Source organism: Trichechus manatus, unplaced genomic scaffold, assembly GCF_000243295.1.
Source record: "Trichechus manatus latirostris isolate Lorelei unplaced genomic scaffold, TriManLat1.0 scaffold00151, whole genome shotgun sequence".
NCBI lineage: Eukaryota > Metazoa > Chordata > Mammalia > Sirenia > Trichechidae > Trichechus > Trichechus manatus.
In genome coordinates, this window is record NW_004444087.1 from 5736769 (window position 1) to 5756514 (window position 19746).

General features: G+C 46.6%; 2 protein-coding genes across 3 annotated transcripts in view; both read left to right on the plus strand.

Annotated features, from left to right (window-relative positions):
• The window catches only part of DTX2 (deltex E3 ubiquitin ligase 2), a 36773-nt gene extending 21549 nt beyond the window's left edge, over positions 1-15224 (plus strand). Inside the window, exons 5-9 of one of the 2 annotated variants that reach the window (XM_004385944.2) lie at positions 147-217; positions 1629-1787; positions 2844-3005; positions 13098-13187; positions 15000-15224. In XM_004385944.2, the coding sequence (XP_004386001.1) occupies positions 147-217; positions 1629-1787; positions 2844-3005; positions 13098-13187; positions 15000-15224 (707 nt within the window). Of the gene's footprint in view, positions 1-143; positions 218-1628; positions 1788-2843; positions 3006-13097; positions 13188-14999 lie in introns of both variants that reach the window. The other variant, XM_004385943.2, reaches the window with a different exon arrangement.
• A 3913-nt stretch (positions 15225-19137) lies between these two features.
• Positions 19138-19746, plus strand: part of UPK3B (uroplakin 3B) — a 4023-nt gene continuing 3414 nt past the window's right edge. Inside the window, exons 1-2 of the mRNA XM_004385980.1 lie at positions 19138-19216; positions 19400-19556. Coding sequence (XP_004386037.1) covers positions 19138-19216; positions 19400-19556 — 236 coding nt within the window. The remainder of the gene's footprint in view (positions 19217-19399; positions 19557-19746) is intronic.

Genomic DNA, 19746 nt, shown 5'->3' on the forward strand with positions numbered 1-19746 from the left:
TTGCACGCTAGCTTTCCTTGTCTTTAACTCTCTAACGTTTTCTCCTGGCAGCTTGGACCTCTCCCCTGTCCTCCTTCCTCTCTGGCATCACCATCTCCAGCTTGTACTCCTGCGGACATCGCTTACCTTCTTCTCTCTCCTAGGAGGGACTCCAAAGCCAGAGCCAGAGCAGGTGATAAAAAACTATACCGAAGAGCTGAAACATCCCCCAGATGAGGTACGTGTCATGGAGGGAAAGAGGGCTAGCCTCACGGCAGCAGAATACACTAGCCTGTTCTCTGACTGAAGGCACTAACTACTCAAGGGCCCCCGGGGGCTGGAGGCTATGCACTGGCACTTTGTTTATTCTCGCAGCACCCCAAGAGGTAGACTTTACCAAGATGGGCGGCCATGGCTCCTGATAGCCGTATTCTAGCCTTAGCTTTGCCACTAGCAAGGTGTGGTCCTGAGCAGAGCACTTCCTCTTGGTGTGGGCCTCTGTGTAACCCCCTCCCTGTGCCATCCTAGGGACCGAGGGTCTGGAGACAAGGGATGGGAGAGTCTGCCCCACCCCCTGCAGGTGGACATTTCTGTACAAGCATGATGGGCATGTCCAGAGCACCAGTCCTACCCCGTCTATCTGTTCGGGAGAGCCGGTCAAGGTTCCTGTAATCAATAGTGCTTGCCAAACTCTGTTACAGTTTCAGTAGAACCCTAGTCTCTCTCTACTGAGCCCCATTTTGGGCTACAGCACCACTTGCCTCCAGTTGGAATGCAGAGTCCTAGAGAATTGGTAGGGGCATGGGTTCAAGGTCAGTCAGGCCAGCACAGAACCTAGGACTCTCTGTTGGCCTCTTTCTCCTGCAAGTCAAGTACATGAGAGAAGTTGAATCAGATTAGTAAAGGTTTGGACAGAGACCTAAAGCCTTCCTCAGACGTCCTGTCCCCTCACCAAGTTCTGTCTGTCCTTCTGCCCCACAGCTCTTGTCTGTCTCCGTCCTCTCCTGCCTTTCCTTCTGTGCTCATCAGGTACAGCTGGGCTGTTTTGCCTCCAGTCCCCTCAACACAGCCAACACAAGATATGGTCATGATACTTGTCCCTGCTTCAGACCCTCAGCAGGGCCCATGGCTTACAAGATAAAGCCCAACTCCTGAGCATGGCAGCCAGAAGAACCTTCCAGGATCTGGTTCTCTCCTACCTCTTGTCTCATTTCTTATGCCTCAGTCCCCCTGTACCCTTTAGGTGCCACCCCACCCCACTATTTTCTCTTCCATGCTTCTGAGCTTCCAGACGTTCTCTTCCCTCTGCCTGGAATGCCTGACCCCATGCTTGTCCACCTACAAGTTCCTTCTTCCCCTGTAAAAGGGCCTCTCCCTTGTGGAGCCTGCTGTCCTCTTTCCTGTTTGCCTGTTTCCACTATTGTTCCAGCCCTGGTTTTTTATCATACCTGCCACCAAGCTGTGTCATCTGTTGTCTTTTCTGTTCTGGTGAACCCTCTTGAGGGCACAGATCCTGGGGGACTCTTTTGTCTTGTCAGCCCCCAGAACCAACAGCTCTCTTTCACTGTAATTCTAGCATTTCAGCAGATGAAGGTCTTTTCCTATGTAACAGGCCGTTGGTAAGCATGCCCTGTGTGGTCTCTCTCTAGGACTGCATCATCTGTATGGAGAAACTGTCTCTGGTGTCTGGGTACAGCGATGTGACTGACAGCAAAACCATTGGGCCCATGGCTGTGGGCCGTCTCACCAAGTGCAGCCATGCCTTCCACCTGCTCTGCCTGCTGGCCATGTACTGCAATGGGAACAAGGTGCCCACACAGCCAGCCTGGGCGGGGGATGGGGAGCTGGGGAACCTGGCAGTAGCCCCTACCTTCAGGCATGGGCATCTCCCGGAGGGCACTGGGCATGCTCGGAGCCAGCCCTATGATGTCTGCACAGCGTTGCCCTGCAGGAGAGTGGGTGTCAGCCACCAGGAGGCTGTGGATGGGCAAGGGTGGGATCGCCCCTTTGGCAAAAAACAGTCATGGGCATAGAGCTAGCTTGGAAACCTTCCTCTAGGCCCAGCTGACTTTCCTCAGCCTGCCCCAGTCCTCAGGAACGGGGACCAACTGGGCTGGTTACTCCAGCCCTCTAGATTCCTGAACACTCTCAGCAGCAGAGCACCATCGTGGCCTCTGCCACCTGTTGATTACCTGCAACAAGTGCTTCCTATATACAGTCCCACATGATACAACTTCTCTCTGAAGCAGGCACTGGACTGATGAGGAAACAGTCTCTGAAAGGGAAAAGTGCCCAGGGTCATCCAGCTGGGAATGGGAGAGCCAGGCTACCAAGTACAGTGGACTCAGCCCTACGCTGTTTCACATGGAAAGAGTCCATTCAGGCCCTCAGTAGCTGGCGTCTGGCTGCTCTTCCTTTAGTGGAATTGAGCCGGAATGGACAGAGATTGGGGGGACGACGAGAACCAAGTCACACGGCAGCACTTCTGGCCAGGCACGGCCTGCTGCAGTGTCCCTGTGCTGTCCTGTACCAGCCAGGGTGCCTCATCAACAGGAGATCCACCACAGGATTTTCTGTTTGATTTTAAACTCATTAGACTGTGGAGGCATTTGCTTAAACCTAATTTTCCTACCTGATATCTCGCCCCTTTACTGAAAATTGCATAGTGAGTTTTTGGTGAAAAGTCCATCTTGACAGGCCAGCTGTGGGAAGTGGCATTTCTGTGAGGGGAGGCCTGCCAGGAACTTGCTGTGGGATTGTGGCTAACCCGCTTCTTTGTTGGCCTCATACCCCCAACGAGACTGTGACTGTCCAGTTCTCTCGGAGCCCAGCAGCTCAGTCTGTTGCCATCTGCCTTGTTTCAGGATGGAAGCTTACAGTGTCCTTCCTGCAAAACCATCTACGGAGAGAAAACTGGAACCCAGCCCCGGGGGAAGATGGAGGTGTTCACGTTCCAGGCATCCCTCCCTGGCCATGAAGATTGCGGGACAATACTCATAGTTTACAACATTCCTCATGGCATACAGGTAAGGGCAACCCCAGCACCAGAGGAGCCTCCTTGGGCCTCTCTGAAATCAGTCCCTCCCAGGCACTCCTCCTTCCATGCCCTCTCCCAGCAGTCTACCCCCTGGATGGCTTTGAGGAGCCCCATGTGCCCAGGCTCAGGCTCCCAGTTCTCCCTAAGCCTGGGCCAGGAGGTGATAGTACTTGGGATAGGGGCAAGCTCACAGGGGATGTGAAAGCAGAGATGGCACCAGTCTTTCCTGAGCCAAGGAAGGCTTCCTGGAGGAGGAGACATATTAGCTGGACTTGTATTGGGCAGAAGACCAAGCAGATAAGCAGTAAGAATGCTGCATGGATAACGGGGGAGTCCACGTGCATGGTGGGCATTGAGGGACCCTTCCAGACGGCAGAGCATGGGGTGAGGATGTGCCATTAGCAGGGCGTAACATTGATTACATTCTTCAAGTTGTGCAACCATTCTTACCCTCCTTTTTTGAGTTGTTCCTCCCCATTAACAAACTCACTGTCCGCTAAGGTTCCTATCTGACCTATCTAGTTGCTATTGTCAATTTGATTCTATGTAGTAGTTCTTAAAAGAGCATCATGCTTCAGGCAGGCATTTTTTACTAGTTAAGCTAAACTATTGCTTGGTTTTCAGATTACTTAAGGGGATATTTTTGGTTTAAGATTTAAAAATTATCTCAAGGCAGTATTTTCAGGGGTTCATCCACCCTCCGTGGCTCCAGAAGGTCTAGAGTCCATGGGAATTTGAAATTCTGTTCTGCATTTTCCCCCTTTTGATGAGGATTCTTCTATCTTGAATCTTTGATCAAAATGTTCAGTAATGGTAGCTGGGCACCATCCAGTTCTTCTGGTCTCATGGCAAAGGAGGCAGTTGTTTATGGTGGCAATTAACCACACATTCCATTTCCTCCTTCTATTCCTGACTCTCCTTCCTCTGTTGCTCCAGATGAATAGAGACCAGTTGTTGTGGCTTGGATGGCCACTTGCAAGCTTTTAAGACCCCTGGCACTATGCAGTGAGCTAGGAGGTAGAACAGAAGCACTAAATACATTATTAGGCCAATTAACTGGGATGTCCCATGAAACCATAACGCTAAACCTCCAAACCAAGGAACCAAATCCCTTGAGGTATTCTGGAGCCACATAAGCATCCTCAACAGTACTCTTTTTTTTTTTTTGTCATTGTAAATATGTGTCACACTTGCCCATTCAGCTTTTTACAGGTGTGCAACTTATTTACAGCAATTAAAATAATCTGCTGTACAACCTTACCCTTAATCAGTGTAATTTTTCCATCACCGTTAACCCCCCTCCTCCCCTGTCTCTCTCACTAATAAACTTTGGTCTCTATACATTTGCCTTTTCTTATCTTTTTATATAAGTGAGGTCATACAATATTTGTCCTTTTGTGATTGACTTCACTCAGCATAATGTCTTCCATCTCCATCCATATTGTAGCACGTATCAAGACTTCATTTCTTCTACTGGCCGAGGAGTATTCCATTGTATGTATGTACCACATTTTGTTTATCCATTTATCTGTTGATGAGCATTTAGGTTGTTTCCACCTGTTGCCTGTTGTGAATAGTGCTGCAATGAACATTGGTGTACAAGTCTTTTGGTCTCTGCTTTAAAGTTTTTTGGGTATATACCTAGGAGTGGAATTGCTGGGTCATACGGTTGTTCTATGAACTGCCACACTGCTTTCCACAATGGCTGTACCATTCTGCATTCTCACCAGCAATGGATAAGGGATCCAGTTTCTCCACATTCTTGCCAACATTTGTTATTTTCTTTTTTTTTATCTTAGCCATCCTAGTGGGAGTGAAATGGTATCTCATTGTGGTTTTGATTTGCATCTCTCTGAGGGCTGGTGATGGTGAGCATCTTTTCATGTGTTTGGTGGCCATTTGAATGTCCTTTTGGTGAAATGTCTATTCAAGTCTGTCTTAATCATCTAGTGCTACTATAACAGAAATAGGACAAGTGAATGGCTTCAACAAAGAGAAATTTATTCTCCCACAGTCTAGTAGGCTACAAGTCCAAATTCAGGGCATCGGCTCCAGGGGGAGGTTTTCTCTTACCTCTGGAGAAAGGTCCTTGTCATCAGTCTTCCACTGGTCAAGGAGCTTCTCAGCACAGGGACCCTGGGTCCAAAGGACCTGCACTCCTCTTCATTCTTGGTGGTGTGAGGTCCCTAAGTCTGTCTACTCGCTTCTCCCTTTTATTATCTCAAAAGAGTTTGGCTTAAGACACTATCTAGTAGATTTCATCAATATATATAACTGCTGCTAATCCATTTTATTATATCGTAGTGATAGAATTTATAACACATAGGGAAATCACATCAGATGACAAAATGGTAGACAGTCATACAGTACTGGGAAACATGACCTAGCCAGGTTGACAGATATTTTGGGGGGACACAATTCAGTCCTTTGCTCATTTTATGATTAGATTATTTGTCTTTTTGTTGTTAAGTTGTGAACAACTTATTGGTTATTAGATTCTTGCCGGATGTATGGTTCCCAAAGATATTCTCCCAGTCGGTAGCTTGTCTTCACACTTTTTTGGTGAAGTCTTTGTATGAACAAAAGTATTTAATTTTTATGAGGTCCCATTTATTTATTTTGTCTTTTGCTATTTGTGCTTTTGTTATTATATTAGATAAATCCATTGTTGAAAGCTAGGCCTGACAGTGTTGCCCCTGCTTGTTCTTCTAAGAATTTTATGGTTTTAGCTTGCACATTTAGGTCCTTAGTCCATTTTGAATTTGTTTGTGTTTATGGTGTGAGGCATGGATCCTGTTTTCATTTTTTTGCACGTGGAAATCCGATTTTCCCAGCACCATTTATTAAAGAGACTCTTCTTTCCCTATCAAATGGACTTAACAGTCTTGTCAAAAATCAGTTGAACATAGATGTATGGGTTTATTTCTGGACTCTCAATACTATTCCATTGTTCTGTGTGTCTGTTGTTACACCAGTACCAGGCTGTTTTGATTACTATAGCTGTATAGTATATTTTAAACTCAGGAAGTATGAGTCTTCCTACGTTTTTCCTCTCTTTCAACATTGTTTTAGCAATTTGTGGCCTCTTGCCATTCCATATAATGTTGAGGATTGGTTTTTCTAGTTCTGTTAAGAAGGCTATTTGAATTTTGATCGGGATTGCGTTGAATCTGTAGATCGCTTTGGGTACTATTGACATCTTAACAATATTAAGTCTTCCAATCCATGAACATTGACTATCTTTCCATTTATTTAAGTCTTCTTTAATCTCTTTGGTAGTATTTTATAGTTTTCATTGTATAAGTCCTGCATCTCTGCAGTGCACTTTTATATGGCTTTTCTCACTGTGGTCTGTCACTCCCACCAAATGACTGGGTGGGATTATGCAAACAAAGTGCTTGTGGCCCACCAAGGTGATTGGATAGCTTTTGATAATGCAAGTAAGGTGCATGACACCCTTGTGTTGGTGGGACAATGCAAATAAGGTGTATGGAACCCTAACAAGGGATTGGTCAGTTTTGTCATCTTGCCAGGTGTAAAATGAACCATCCCAGAGGTGGATGGGGGCACCTCACTACCACCAAGAGAGAAGAGCTAGGAGTGGAGTATGTCCTTTGGACCTGGGATCCCTGTGCTGAGAACCTCCTAGACCCTGGAGACAGAGTGAGAAAGAGCTGTAACACTAGAGATGAGAGAGACGGTGAGAATCAGCAGCAGAGAAATGGCTGCAGCAGGACCAGGAGATGGCGCAGTAGGCTTCATGGCCTATGGAGCGAGAAAGTTGACTGCCTTCAGGCAGGAGGCTTGCTGGCACAATGGGGTGCCTACGGGCAGTTGGCAGCACTAGGTTGGCCAACACATGGAGCAGTAGAGCTCAGTGCCTTTGGGCAGGGGGTTTGCTGGCAAAGTGGGGTGTGTCTGGGCACTTGTTGGTGGAGCTAGGCTTGCCAACCCAGCAAGAGAGCTGAGCGCCTTCGGGCTGAGGCTTGCTGACAGAGTGGGATGCCTCTGGGCACTTATCAGTGGAGCTAAAGAGCTTTGTAACACTTGTCCGAGCAGGGCAGGGGCTAGGCCAGCTCAAGAGGCCAAGGACCAGAGAGAGGCCTGCCTGTGGGCACGGCTGAGAAGCTGCCCTGACCGAAGAATTGTATCTTGAGTCATTCCTGATTCTGAATTGTAACCTCTTACTTCCTTAATAAACCCCATAATTGTGAGTTTTGTCTGTGAGTTCTGGGTGGCCATTGCAACAAATTATTGAACCCAGCAGAGAAGTAGAGAGTGTCGTGGGAAGGATGACTGGTGTCAGAATCGGTAAAAAGGTTGGAGAGGAGGTATGTCTGATCTTGCTTTGTAGGAATCAACCTTGGGCTGTTGCTGATGGTGATTCTCTCCCTGCCTCATGAAGTTAGAAGAGATCATATGTCTCTGCCACACCATTTTTACAGTGTCCCTGATTAGATTTATTCCTAGGTCTTCTCTTAGATGCTGTTGTAAATGGAATTGTTTCTCTAATTTCCCTTTCAGATTTCTTATTGCTGGTGTATAGAAACCCAACTGATTATTATTTGTTGACCTTGTACCCTGTAACTTTGCTAATTTCTTCTACTAGCTCTAGAAGTTTTCTTGTGGACTCTCTGGGATTTTCTCTATATAGGCTCATATCATCTGTGAATAGAGACAATCTTACTTCTTTTCCAATCTGGATACCTTTTATTTCTTGTCTGTTTCTCTGGCTAGGACTTCTAATAAAATATTGAATGGAAGTGGTGAGAGTGGGCACTCTTGTCTTGTTCCCAGTTTCAAGGGGAAAGCTCTCAGTCTTTCCAGTATAACATTGGCTGTTGGCTTTTTATATATGACCTGAATCATATTGAGGAATCTCCCTTCTATTCCAGTCTTCTTTAGAGTTTTCATCAAGAAAGGGTGTTGGATTTTATCAGATGGTTTTTCTGCATACATAAGAGATGATCATGTGGCTCTTTTCCTTTGTTCTATTGATGTGGTGTATTACATTAAGTTTCTAATGTTGAACCATTCCTACATTCCTGAAATTAATCCCACTTGGTCATGGTGTATGACTCCATTAATATACTGTTGGATTCTGTTTGCTCATATTTTATTGAGGATTTTCCATCTATATTTATAAGAGATACTGGCCTGTAGTTTTCTTGTGGTGTTTTTGTCTGGTTTGAGTATCATTGTTATGTTTGCTTCATAGAATGAATTAGGGAGTATTCTTTTTTTATTATTATTGTGCTTTAAGTGAAGGTTTACAATTCAAGTTAGTCTCTCATACAAAAATTTATACATACATTGTTATGTGACCCTAGTTGCTCTCCCTATACTGGGACAGCACACTCCTCCTTTCCACCCGGATTTCCCGTGTCCATTCAGCCAGCTCCTGACCCTGTCTGCCTTCTCATCTTGCATCTGGACAGGAGCTGCCCGTTTAGTCTCATGTATCTACTTGAGTTAAGAAGCACACTCTTCACAAGTATCATTTTATGTCCCATAGTCCAGTCTAATCTTTGAAGAATTCGCCTCAGGAAGGGAATATTCTTTCCTTCTCTATCTTTTGGAAGAGTTTAAACAGTATTGGTGTCAGTTGTCTAAATGTTTGATAGAATTCCCCCATGAAGCCATCTGGTCCAGGACTTTTTTTTTGGTTGGGAGGTTTTTGATCACTGATTTGATCTCTTCACTTGTTATGGGTCTGTGGAGACTTTCTATTTCTTCTTGAGTCGCTTTGGGTAGATTGTGTGCTTCTAAGAATTTGTCCGTTTTGTCTAGGTTATCCAGTTTGATACCACACAGGTGTTGTTTATAGTATTCTGTCATAATTCTCTTTATTTCTCTCGGGTCAGTTGTTAATGTCCCCTGTTTCATTTTTTATTTTGGTTACTTGCATCCTTTCTCTTGTTTATCTTTCTAGCTGAAGGCTTGTCGATTTTATTAATCTTTTCAAAGAACCAACTTCTGGTTTTATTGGTTCACTCTGTCGTTTTTCTATTTTATTTATTTCTGCTCTGATCTTTGTTACTTCCTTTCTTCTGGTAGGTTTAGGCTTAGTTTGCTCTTCTCTTTCTAATTCCTGTAGTTGTCGAGTTAGGCTGTTAATTTGAGATCTTTCTTCTTTTTTCATGTAGGCATTTATTGCTACAAGTTTCCCTCTGAGTACTGCCTTTGCTGCATCCTGTAAGTTTTGGTATGTTGTGCTTCCATATTCATTTGACTCTAAGAAATTTATGATTTCTTCCTTGATCCATTGGTAGTTTAATAGTGTGTTGTTTAATTTCCATATATTTGTATATTTTCCAGAGTTTTTTCTCTTTTTCTTTTACTGATTTCTATCTTCACTCCTTTGTGGTCAGAGAAGATACTTTGTGTGATTTCAAGCTTTTTAAATTTATCAAGACTTGCTTTGTGACCTAAAACGTAGTATATCCTAGAGAATGATCCATGTGCACTAAAGTAAGAATGTATATTTTGCTGTTTTTGAGTGAAGTGTTCTATATATGTCTGTTAAGTCTAGTTGGTTTATAATGTTGTTCAGGTCCTCTGTTTCCTTGTTGATCTTCTTTCTAGATGTTCTTTCCAATATTGAAAGTGATGTATTGAAGTCTTCCACTATTACTGTAGTAGTAGCTGTTTCTCCCTTCAGTTCTATCAGTTTTGCTTTATATATTTGGGTGTCCCAATGTTGGGTGCATATATATATAATTGTTAAATCTTCTTGATTAATTGACCCTTTTATCACTATATATCCAATCTTTTCTGACAGATTTTGTCTTAAAGTCTACTTTGTCTGATATTAAGATTGCCACTCCAACTCTCTTGTGGTTATTATTTGCATGGAACATTTTTTTCCATTCTTTCAACCTATTTGTGTCTTTGGGTTTAAGGTTTGTTTCTAATAAACAGTGTATCGTTGGATCATGTTTTTTTAATCCATTCTGCCACTCTCTGCCTTTTGATTGGAGCATATAGTCCATTTACATTGACTGTAATTACTGATAAGAAGTGACTTCTGCCATTTTGTTATTTGTGTACCTTAAGCCTTCTTTGTCTTTTTTGTTTTAGTACTGCATGCTTTTGTGTTTTGTTGGTTTATTGTAGTGAGCCTTTTTGGTTCCTTTTTTCCTTTTATTTATTTATTTAATATATTTTCTTAGTGGTTACCCTAAGTATTACATTTAAGAGCTTGTATTTGTAACATTCTAGGGTAAGTTAGTAACAACTTAACTTTGGTAACATTCAAAAAGTTCTATATCTATACTGCCCCGCCCCGTTGTTGTTATCACTAATTGTATCTTTATATTTCATGTAACATAATTTTATCCTTGCCTTTTATATATTTGTTATTAAAGAAGGTGAAGGACAAAGCATTTAGAATTATCAAGAATGAATTCCTTATTACCAGCCCTTATACTTGTCCATACATTCCCGTTTATTAGGGATATTTCTTTTTATGCATAGCTTTGAATTATTTTCTAGTGTCTTTTCCCTTCAATCTACAGAATTCCCATTAGTATTCTTTGTAGGGCTGGTCTGGTAGATATGAACTTTCTCAGCTTCTATTTGTCTGGGAATGTTTTAATTTCACCTTCATTCTTGAAGGATAGTTTCACTGGGTATAGTATTCTTGGTTGGCAGTTGTTTTCTTTCAGCATTTTAAATCTATTATTCCATTGCCTTCTGGCCTCCAATGTTTCTGAGGAAAAATTGGCACTTAATCTTAGTGGGACTCCTTTGTATGTGACTGCTTCTCCCTCACTCCTTTCAGAATTCTCTTTTTATCTTTAATTTTTGAGAGCCTAGCTATGATGTGTCTTGGTAGCTGTGGTGTGTCTTGGTGTTGATCTCTTTGGGTTTATCCTGCTTGGAGTTCTTTGCGCTTCTTGGATTTGTAGATTCATGTTCTTTGTTAGATTGGGGAAATTTTGTGTCATTATTTATGCAGATATTCTTTCTATCCTTTTCTCTCATCTCCTGGAATTCCCATGATGCATATATTAGTTCTCTTGCTTTTGTCTCATAATTCCATCAAACTGTGCTTGGCCTTCTTAGCTTCCACTCTTTTTTTTTTTTTTGTACTTTAGATGAAGGTTACAGAACAAATAGTTACTCATTAAACAGTTAGTATATATATTGTTTTATGACAGTGGTTAACAACACCACGACATATCATCTACACTGTCCCTTTTCAGTGTTGGGTTCCCTATTACCAGCTTTCCTGTTCCCTCCTGTCTTCTAGTTCTTGTCCCTGGACTGTTGTGTCCCATTAGTCTCATTTTGTTATATGGGGCTGTCTAATCTTCGGCTGAAGGGTGAACCTCGGGAGTGACTTCATTACTGAGCTAAAAGGGTGTCCAGGGACCGTACTCTCGGGGTTTTCTCCAGTCTCTGTCAGGCTAGTGAGTCTGGTCTTTTTTTGTGAGTTAGAATTTTGTTCTGTACTTTTCTCCATCTCTGTCCAGGACCCTCTGTTGTGATCCCGGTCAGAGCAGTCATAGGTGGTAGCCAGGCTCCATCTGCTTGTACTGGACTTAACCTCCGTTCTTGTTGCTCTTCAGCATCTGTAATTTTAACTATTTTATCCTCTAATAATTCGCTCATTCATTCTTTTGCCTGTTTAAGTCTGTTCGTAGGTCTTTCTGTTGTGTTTCTCAGTTCAGTTATTGTCCCTTTCAGTAGCAATATCTCCTTTTTTTTAGATCATTTTGTTCTTGCATTGTTTTTCTTATTTAAGCTCTTTGTCTATGTTTTTCCTTAGTTCTTTAATTATGTTTAATATTGTTGTATTATATTCTCCCATTTTTTTCATTATTTGGTCATCCTTAGATGTACTTTCACTGTTTGTCTTGTTTATTTGGATGGGCCATTGTTTCTCCATTCTCTGTGTATCTTGTAATATTTTGTTGTGGCATTGTGGTTTTTGAGGGTGTTAACTTCCTCAGTTTTCTCCAGTATTTGGTGTTTTTTCCCAGCACTACTTTATCTCCAAGAAACTCTTAGGTGAGCAGAGCCTTCAGCCTTTGCTTATTGTTTCCTCTCCCTATCTGTGATAGCTCCTTCTTCCTCCCTGGTTTAATTGGAATTCGAAAGTTCCAGATCTCATTTTTCAACTTTCAGTCTCTCCCAGACTCATCAGAGAACATGCTGTGGTCAGTCTGTTCACCAGGGGGCACAGTCCTGTCTCTCTGGTTATTACTTCCTTCCCTTGTCGGTTTCTGCAGTCACATTTTTAGTCAGAAAACCCACACCCAATGAGCCCCCTTCGGGGCTGGGTGTTGCCTTCCAGTTTTGCCCCAGGTTTCCTTCCCTGCGCTGTGGGTGCTGCTTATAACTGAGCTGGCATTCAGAGGACGCGTAGGCAGACTTTCCTCCATTTCAGGAGGAGGAGGGTCTGGCACTCCCCAGAAGAACCTGTGCAAGATCTGTCTGGTTGGTTTCAGAGCCCCAGTGGCCCCATGGTGGTCGGGGGGAATAGTCTTTACTTAGGTGACCCACCTCCTGCCTCGACTGTAAGGAACCTTCTGTAGGAGTTTGTGTTAGTCCAGCAGCCAACAGTTACTGGTTGGGGAGGGGTAGTCACTTGAATGGACCTCCAGGGAGGACTGCCTTGTTGCTGTCATACCCCTCAGCTGGAGTATATTGACTGTGGGTATAACCTACACTCAAGATGCCTGTTTCTTGACCTAGGAGCAGCCTGACAGGGAGGGATGGTGTTCTGGGTGCTGGTGTGTGGGCACCATTAAGGAGGGTCCTCCAGTCAGTCCAAAGAGTCCAGCACCCAGGAGGATGCTAAGAACGAGGAGAGAGTTGTCCTAGCCTCTGAAGGGCTCCCAGTCTCACCAGGAATGGTAGCTGTGGGTGGGAGGTGAGGTTTATGTGGAGTCTGTGAAGGGCTGGGATTTAAGATGGGGGTTTGTTTGGTCCCTTTAGTGCAAGAATAGGCCCCAGCCAGGAAGTTGAGGGCCGGGGCTGGGCTTCCGTGTCCTGCACACCCCCACAGCTGGACCACAATTTGGGGAGGCTCTCTTCAGTCCCTTCTATTGCTGGTTTCGTGCTTCTCTTGCAGGGCCCCGAACATCCCAACCCTGGAAAGCCATTCACCGCCAGAGGGTTTCCCCGCCAGTGCTATCTTCCGGACAATCCCCAAGGCCGTAAGGTAAGTCCCTGCCATCTGCTGGTGGCAAGCGGGAACTCGCCTCTGGTTAGTGGGCCAGAGTGGACTGCTGTCTCCTGGAAGGTGGACTGTGCTAGTTGCTTGTGCAGAGTGCAAAGTAGTCTGGGGTGCGGGAGGGGTTTGCCTGGTTGCCGCACCCAGCTCTGCCTCTGGCTCACCCTCTTTACTGTAACGTGAGGATGAGCCCGAGGGCTGGCCTGGGATGTTTGCCACCCTGCCAGCGTTTCTTCCCAGCTGCTGTGTATTAGGCATCCCTGGGTGCCGGGGTACAGGGAGAGTGTATTAGTCTCCACCAATAGAAATGTATTATCTCACTTGTGGAGGCCATGAGTCCAGACTCAGGGCAACTGCAAGGCTGTCTCTCTCTTCCACTCTAGGGGAAGATACTTCTTTGTCTTTTCCAGCTACTTGGGGTTTCTTGGCTTTTAGATGCATCTGCACACGGCCACTGTCCCTTTCTGTCTCTCTGTTTCTTCTCCACTTTTATAAGGAGTTGCTCAGACTAGATTAGGACTCACCCTATTCTAGTAGGACCGCATGTTAACTTAACTGATACCATCTTCAAAGACCTTACTTATTTCCAAACAAAGTCCCAGGTACCAGGGCTTAGGACATTAACTTATGGTTTTTGGGGACACAATTGAATCCATAACAAAGAGATACTTGAACTTGACAAGGGGCTCTAGTGAGGAGGAGAGAGAATCTTCAGCAGCCTGTTGGATGGGGTCCCGTGCTCTTCATCAAGTCAGAATAGCATGACGTGATAGGGAAGGAGGGTGGTCGGGCGTGCCTGAGGAGTGAGGGCTGCGCCTGACCTGAGTGGGGAGGTTCTAGCTATGAAAAGTCCAGGGAAGAACATTGCAGGCAGAGAAAACAGCTGATGTGGAGTCTTTGCTATGGGATTGGGCCAGGAATGTGTGAAGAACCAGAGGAAAGTTGGGGGCTAAAGCCTGGTGGGTGTGAAGAGAGAGAGGGCAGGGCCAGTAGGCCCCCAAGTGCCAAGTATTTGGGTTTTATTCTAAGTGCTGTGTGAAGCCATGGCGGGGGTGGGGTGCGGGGGGTGGCGGGGTGGGAAGGGCAGTAGAGGAGTAGGAGCCTCTACTTTTAGCTTTAAAACAAAACTGGCTGCTGTGGAGAGTGGACAGATGGCCAAGAGTGCAGGCAGAGCAAGCGGTAAGAATGGGACAGGCCAGCGAGGCCTGGATTTGACCGAGGATGTAGAGAAGGGAGCTCATCCACGGTGGATTTTGGAAGCAGGGAAGAATCAAGAGTGGCTCCTGGTTTGGGGCTGGAGCATCTGAGTTGATGGTGGTGCCATTTTCTGAGGTGGGGTGGAGTTGGGGTAGGGGTGGTGTGGGTTGAACCAAGAGTTGTGTCTTGAACAGGTTGAGTGTGAGATCCTGTTGGGATATCTGGTAGGCAGTTACTAGTTCCAGGGGGTTTGAGGCTGGAGCTAGAGACCAGGGGACCCCCTAGATGGTATTTAATGCCCAGGGACTGTGATGATGTCACTGGGGTTGAGCCTCATGGAGAGGAGAAAGGCCCAGCCCCAGCACTGTACCTACACACAGCTGGCATTTGGTGGCTGGGTGCTGCGGTGTCTTTGTCATTGGGGAAACTTGAACCAGTTTCAGGAGAGGAGGCTGCAGGCAGAGGCTTGAGGGGCGGTGGGATGCTCCCACCCTGCTGCCTTCCATCTCCTGTCCCCAGGGTGAGGACATGAAGGCTCAGGCTGGGCACTTGTTCATCTGGCCCTCCCTCCCTCTCTTCCTTCTTCTCCTCCTCCACGGGCAGGTCCTGGAGCTCCTGAAGGTGGCCTGGAAGAGGCGACTTATCTTCACAGTAGGGACATCCAGCACCACAGGCGAGACTGACACAGTAGTATGGAATGAGATCCACCACAAGACAGAGATGGACCGCAATGTGACAGGCCACGGCTACCCCGACCCTAACTACCTGCAGAACGTGCTGGCTGAGCTGGCTGCCCAAGGGGTGACCGAGGACTGCCTGGAGCAGTAGTGACCCGCCAGCCTGGCCTGCCCCGCCCCGCCATACTTCTTCTGGCGGCTGCCCATTCCCCCATTGCTGGCTGGGATGAGCAGGCAGGAAGGTGCCTTGCCCAAGAGGCTAGAATGCTTGTTCAGGCACTGGGCATGCTCCCCTGATGCCAGGCTATGCCTCCCTGCCTGTCTCCCTTCTTCCTCCCCTTTGGGTGTGGATCCTTGTGGGAATTGGGCAACCCTGGAGAGTTGTACTTGAAGAGGGGGTGTAAGATGCAGCTACCTCAGTGCATGGGGCCCCTCTGTCATCCAGAGGGCTGCTTTGGGCCCACAGTGCTCGGAGCCTGGTGCAGGGTAAATAGAGATTGCCCCATCCCTAGCCAGGGGTGGGCATGGGTTCTGGGTAAGCTTTTCATACCTCATATTTTCTGTTTGCAATAAATGCCCAGTAGCCAAAGTGAGCAGGCCCTGGTATGTTTGTCAGTGGAGAGACTGTGTGTGTTGCGTGTGTGTGTGTGTGTGTATGATCAGACCCCAAGTGGGCAGGCTGGCACACAGCTGTCCTGCAGCAGTCACCCCCACTGCAGACAGAACATCAAGAGCAGGAAGGGTTCCCACAGGCTGCCTGTTCAACCCCCATTTGATAAATGAAGAAGCTGAGGTCAGGGTGAGGGACAGCCCCTGGCACTGACCTATACTGCATCCACAGTACCCCCACTGTCTTAATTCTCCTTCCAGGGTTCAGGCCAACAACTCTGCCATATCCTGCCATTCCAGAACAGCCCCCATACTTACTCCCCATGGTTCTGGTTTACAAAATGTTGTTAACATAGAGCAGGCGCTATTGTCTCCATTTTACAGATGAGGAAAATGAGGTTGAAGGGCACGGTGGTTAATTCCAGGTCACAGACTAGTTAGGTGGTAGGGCTAGGACTGAAATCTGGGCCAGGATTGATCCTGGCTCCATCCTCAAAGTTCTCATTCTGCTGGACCCTCTTAAAAGGAGGGCCAGCCACCAGTACTCCCAGTCACCAACAGGGCAGGGTCGAGACCTTGCTCTGCCTGAGAAGAAGGGTTCAGACCTGGGGCTGGAGGGACAGATAAGGCCGCATTATGACTGTTGTGGGCCAGAGGTGCTTTTGCCTCGGTGAGCCCTCTTCTCCATTAAAAAAAAAAAAAAATTATAACACGTTGGTATAAAGATGAATATATTAATATTATATAATATTAGGTGAAACATTTTCTTCTGTCTAGAAGTTCATTTTTTTCCTGATTTTAAAAGAAAACATTTTTGTGGGCCTGAAAGTATTACAGGCTATAGGCATTGTGGCCTAGTGGGTAAGTTGGTCCTGGGGTAAAGGGCAGGGGAGGTCTTGGTAGAGAACCCCAGCACCTCAGCCCAGCCTTACTCCAAACCTGTTTGTTTCCAAATCTGAGAGCTCATACTGCCTCCCAGAGCGCAAGAGTGGGGGACTTGAAGGCTGGGAGCCATTAAAATATACTGAAAATTTGGATGGGAGAAAAGGTTTGCAAGTTATGTATCTGATAAGAGTCTAAAACACATAACCCGTAGCCATCGAGTTGATTCCAACTCATAGCAACCCTATAGGACAGAGTAGAACTGCCCCGTAGGGTTTCCAGTGAGCGGCTTGTGGATTCAAACTGCCAGTCTTTTGGTTAGCAGCTGGGCTCTTAACCACTGCCACCAGGGCTCTAGTATCCAGAATATATAAAGAACTCTTGCAATTCAGCAAGACACCCAATTAAAAAACAGGCGGAAACATGGGCAAAGGGTCTGAATAGACATTTCTCCAAAGAAGATATACAAAATGGGCAACAAGCACGTGAAAAAATGCTCAACATCAGTAATCAGCGAAATGCAAATCATAACCACAATGAGATACCACCTCATGCCCACTAGGATGGTGTTATGGATTGAGTTGTGTCCCCGAAAAATATGTGTCAACTTGGTTAGACTGTGATTCCCAGTATTGTGTGATTGTCCACCATTTTGTCATCTAATGTGATTTTCCTATGTGTTGTAAATCCTGCCTATGTGACGTTAATGAGGGAGGACTCAATCTGCAAGATTGGGTTTTGTCTTAAGTCAGTCTCTTGAGATACAAATAAGAGAAATGAGCAGAGAGACGGGGATTTCCTACCACCAAGGAAGCAGAGCTGAGAGCAGAGCACATCCTTTGGACGTGGGGTCCCTTGCTGAGAAGCTTTTAGACCAGGGGAAGATTCATGACAAGGACCTTCCCCCGGAGCTGACAGAGAAAGCCTTCCCCTGGAGCTGGCATCGTGAATTTGGATTTCTAGCCTCCAAGACTGAGAGAGAATAAATTGCTCTGTTAAAGCCATCCACTTGTGGTATTTCTGTTACAGAAGCGGTAACTAAGAAGGCTGCAATCAAAAAGATGGACAATAAAATGTGTCAGTGAGTATGTGGAGAAATGGAACCCATATACACTACTGGTGGAAATATTAAATGCAGTAACTATGGGAACCAGTTTGGCAGTTCTTCAAAAAGTAGAGTTACCATTTAAAAAAAAAAAAAAACCCGTTGGCATCAAGTTGATGCCAACTCATAGCAACCCTATAGGATAGAGTAGAATTGCCCCATAAGGTTTCCAGGGAACAGCTGGTGGATTGGAACTTCCGACCTTTTGGTTAGCAGCCGGGCTCTTAACCACTGCACCACCAGGGCTCCAAGAGTTACCATATGACCTAGCAAGTCCGCTCCTAGGTATAGACCCAAGAGAATTTAAAATACGCCTACACACAAACTGTACGTGAACATTCATAGCAGTATTATTCATAATAGCCATAAAGTTGCTGATGAAGAATAAACATTCATGTGTTGAATGAATGTATCCATAAACTGATGAATGAATAAAATGTGGGATATCTGTACAATGGAATGCTATTCAGCCATAAAAAGGAATGGAGTTCTGATACTTGGCTACAACATCGATGAACCTTGAAATCAACGCTAAGTGAAAGAAGCCAGGCACACAAGGCGACATAGTGTGTGATTTCCATGTATATGAAATGCCCAGAAGAGGCAAATCCACAGAGACAGGAAGGAGGTTAGTGGTTGCCAGAAGTTAGGAGAGGGTGGGTATCGGGTTTCTTGGGGTGATGAAAATGTTTTGTATAGTGGTGATGGTTGTACAACCTTGAAATATACTAATAACCACTGAATTGCTCACTTTAAAAGGGTATTTTATGATATGTTTATTATATTTCAATAAAATATAGAACCAAAAGGAATAATGTAAGTGGAAGGCTATCAGCTGTTAAGGACTCTGCCGACATTTCTCTGAGTCCAGCTTCTTTGGACAAGGGAACTGAGGAACTGAGGCTGGCCAAGAGGGGAGTGGTGTGGCCTCGTGATGGGGCTGGAGCTGGGCAGGTTGGGGCTGCTCCCTGCTCCCCTGCCCCCGCCCCACACACCCTGCTCCCCACTCCCTGGGTGGGGATAGGAGGCCTGAGGGAGGCTCCTGGCACCTGGGGCACAGGAATCTCAGGCACGCAGCCCTGACCAATGTTGCCAGAGGCTGGCCCCTCCTCGCCAGGGCTGGGAGGCCTGATGGGGCCGGTGTCTGAACATTTACTCTGGGATGCTGGGGTGGCCGGGTTGGCACCTGGAGATCCAGCGGCCCCTCTCCTTCAGGCCGGGTGGTGGGGCCTGGCACTGGCCTGCCCCACACGAGAGCACTGGCCACGCCTGCTGCCCGTGGTGGGCCGGGCTGGTTGGGGGCAGGGGGCGGCGGGCATTTGCAGTTACAAGTCTTTCCAGCCCTGAGCCAGCCTGGCAGCCTCACTAACCAGCTCTTCTGGGGTGGGGGTGGGTAGCCCCTGAGAATCACTACGCGGCCCCGCCCAGGCTGTGGATGTGCAAGAAGGCTGGGTGCTGGCTGGCCGGTATGGGGCTCCCCCAGACACAGCCCCACCCGTGGCTGCTGATCCTGGTGCTGAGCTGGCTGAGGGCCATTAGGAGCCTGGGTGAGTGGGGTCACGGGATGGGTGGGCCTGCCCAGGCCTAGGGGCTGGGGTGCCTGCTGGAGTGTTCAGACCCTGGGAACCCACCCCCCCACCCCAATTGTGAGAGGCAGCCCCTAGAGACAGCAGTCCTTCACTCTTATCTCTGTGGCCGCCACTACTCACCCTTGTCCCCCATGGCCACAGAGTTGATCCCCTACACGCCGCAGATAACGGCCTGGGACCTGGAAGGCAAGGTCACGACCACCACGTTCTCCTTGGAGCAGCCGCGCTGCGTCTTTGATAGGCATGCCCGTGCTACTGACACTGTCTGGCTGGTGGTGGCCTTCAGCAACGGTGTGTGGTGCAGCTCTGGGGCCTGGGGTGAGGGGTGGAGGTGAAGGAGGGGGCAGGAGGCCTGGAAGCCCAGGCCAACGTGCCCCTCGCAACCACCTTCAACAACTTGAGTACCTGCCAGGGCTATGTAAATGGACAGGTGGCTCAGACACAGCCCCTGCCCAAAATGTCTGACTGTAGTGGCAGTGGGAGCAAGC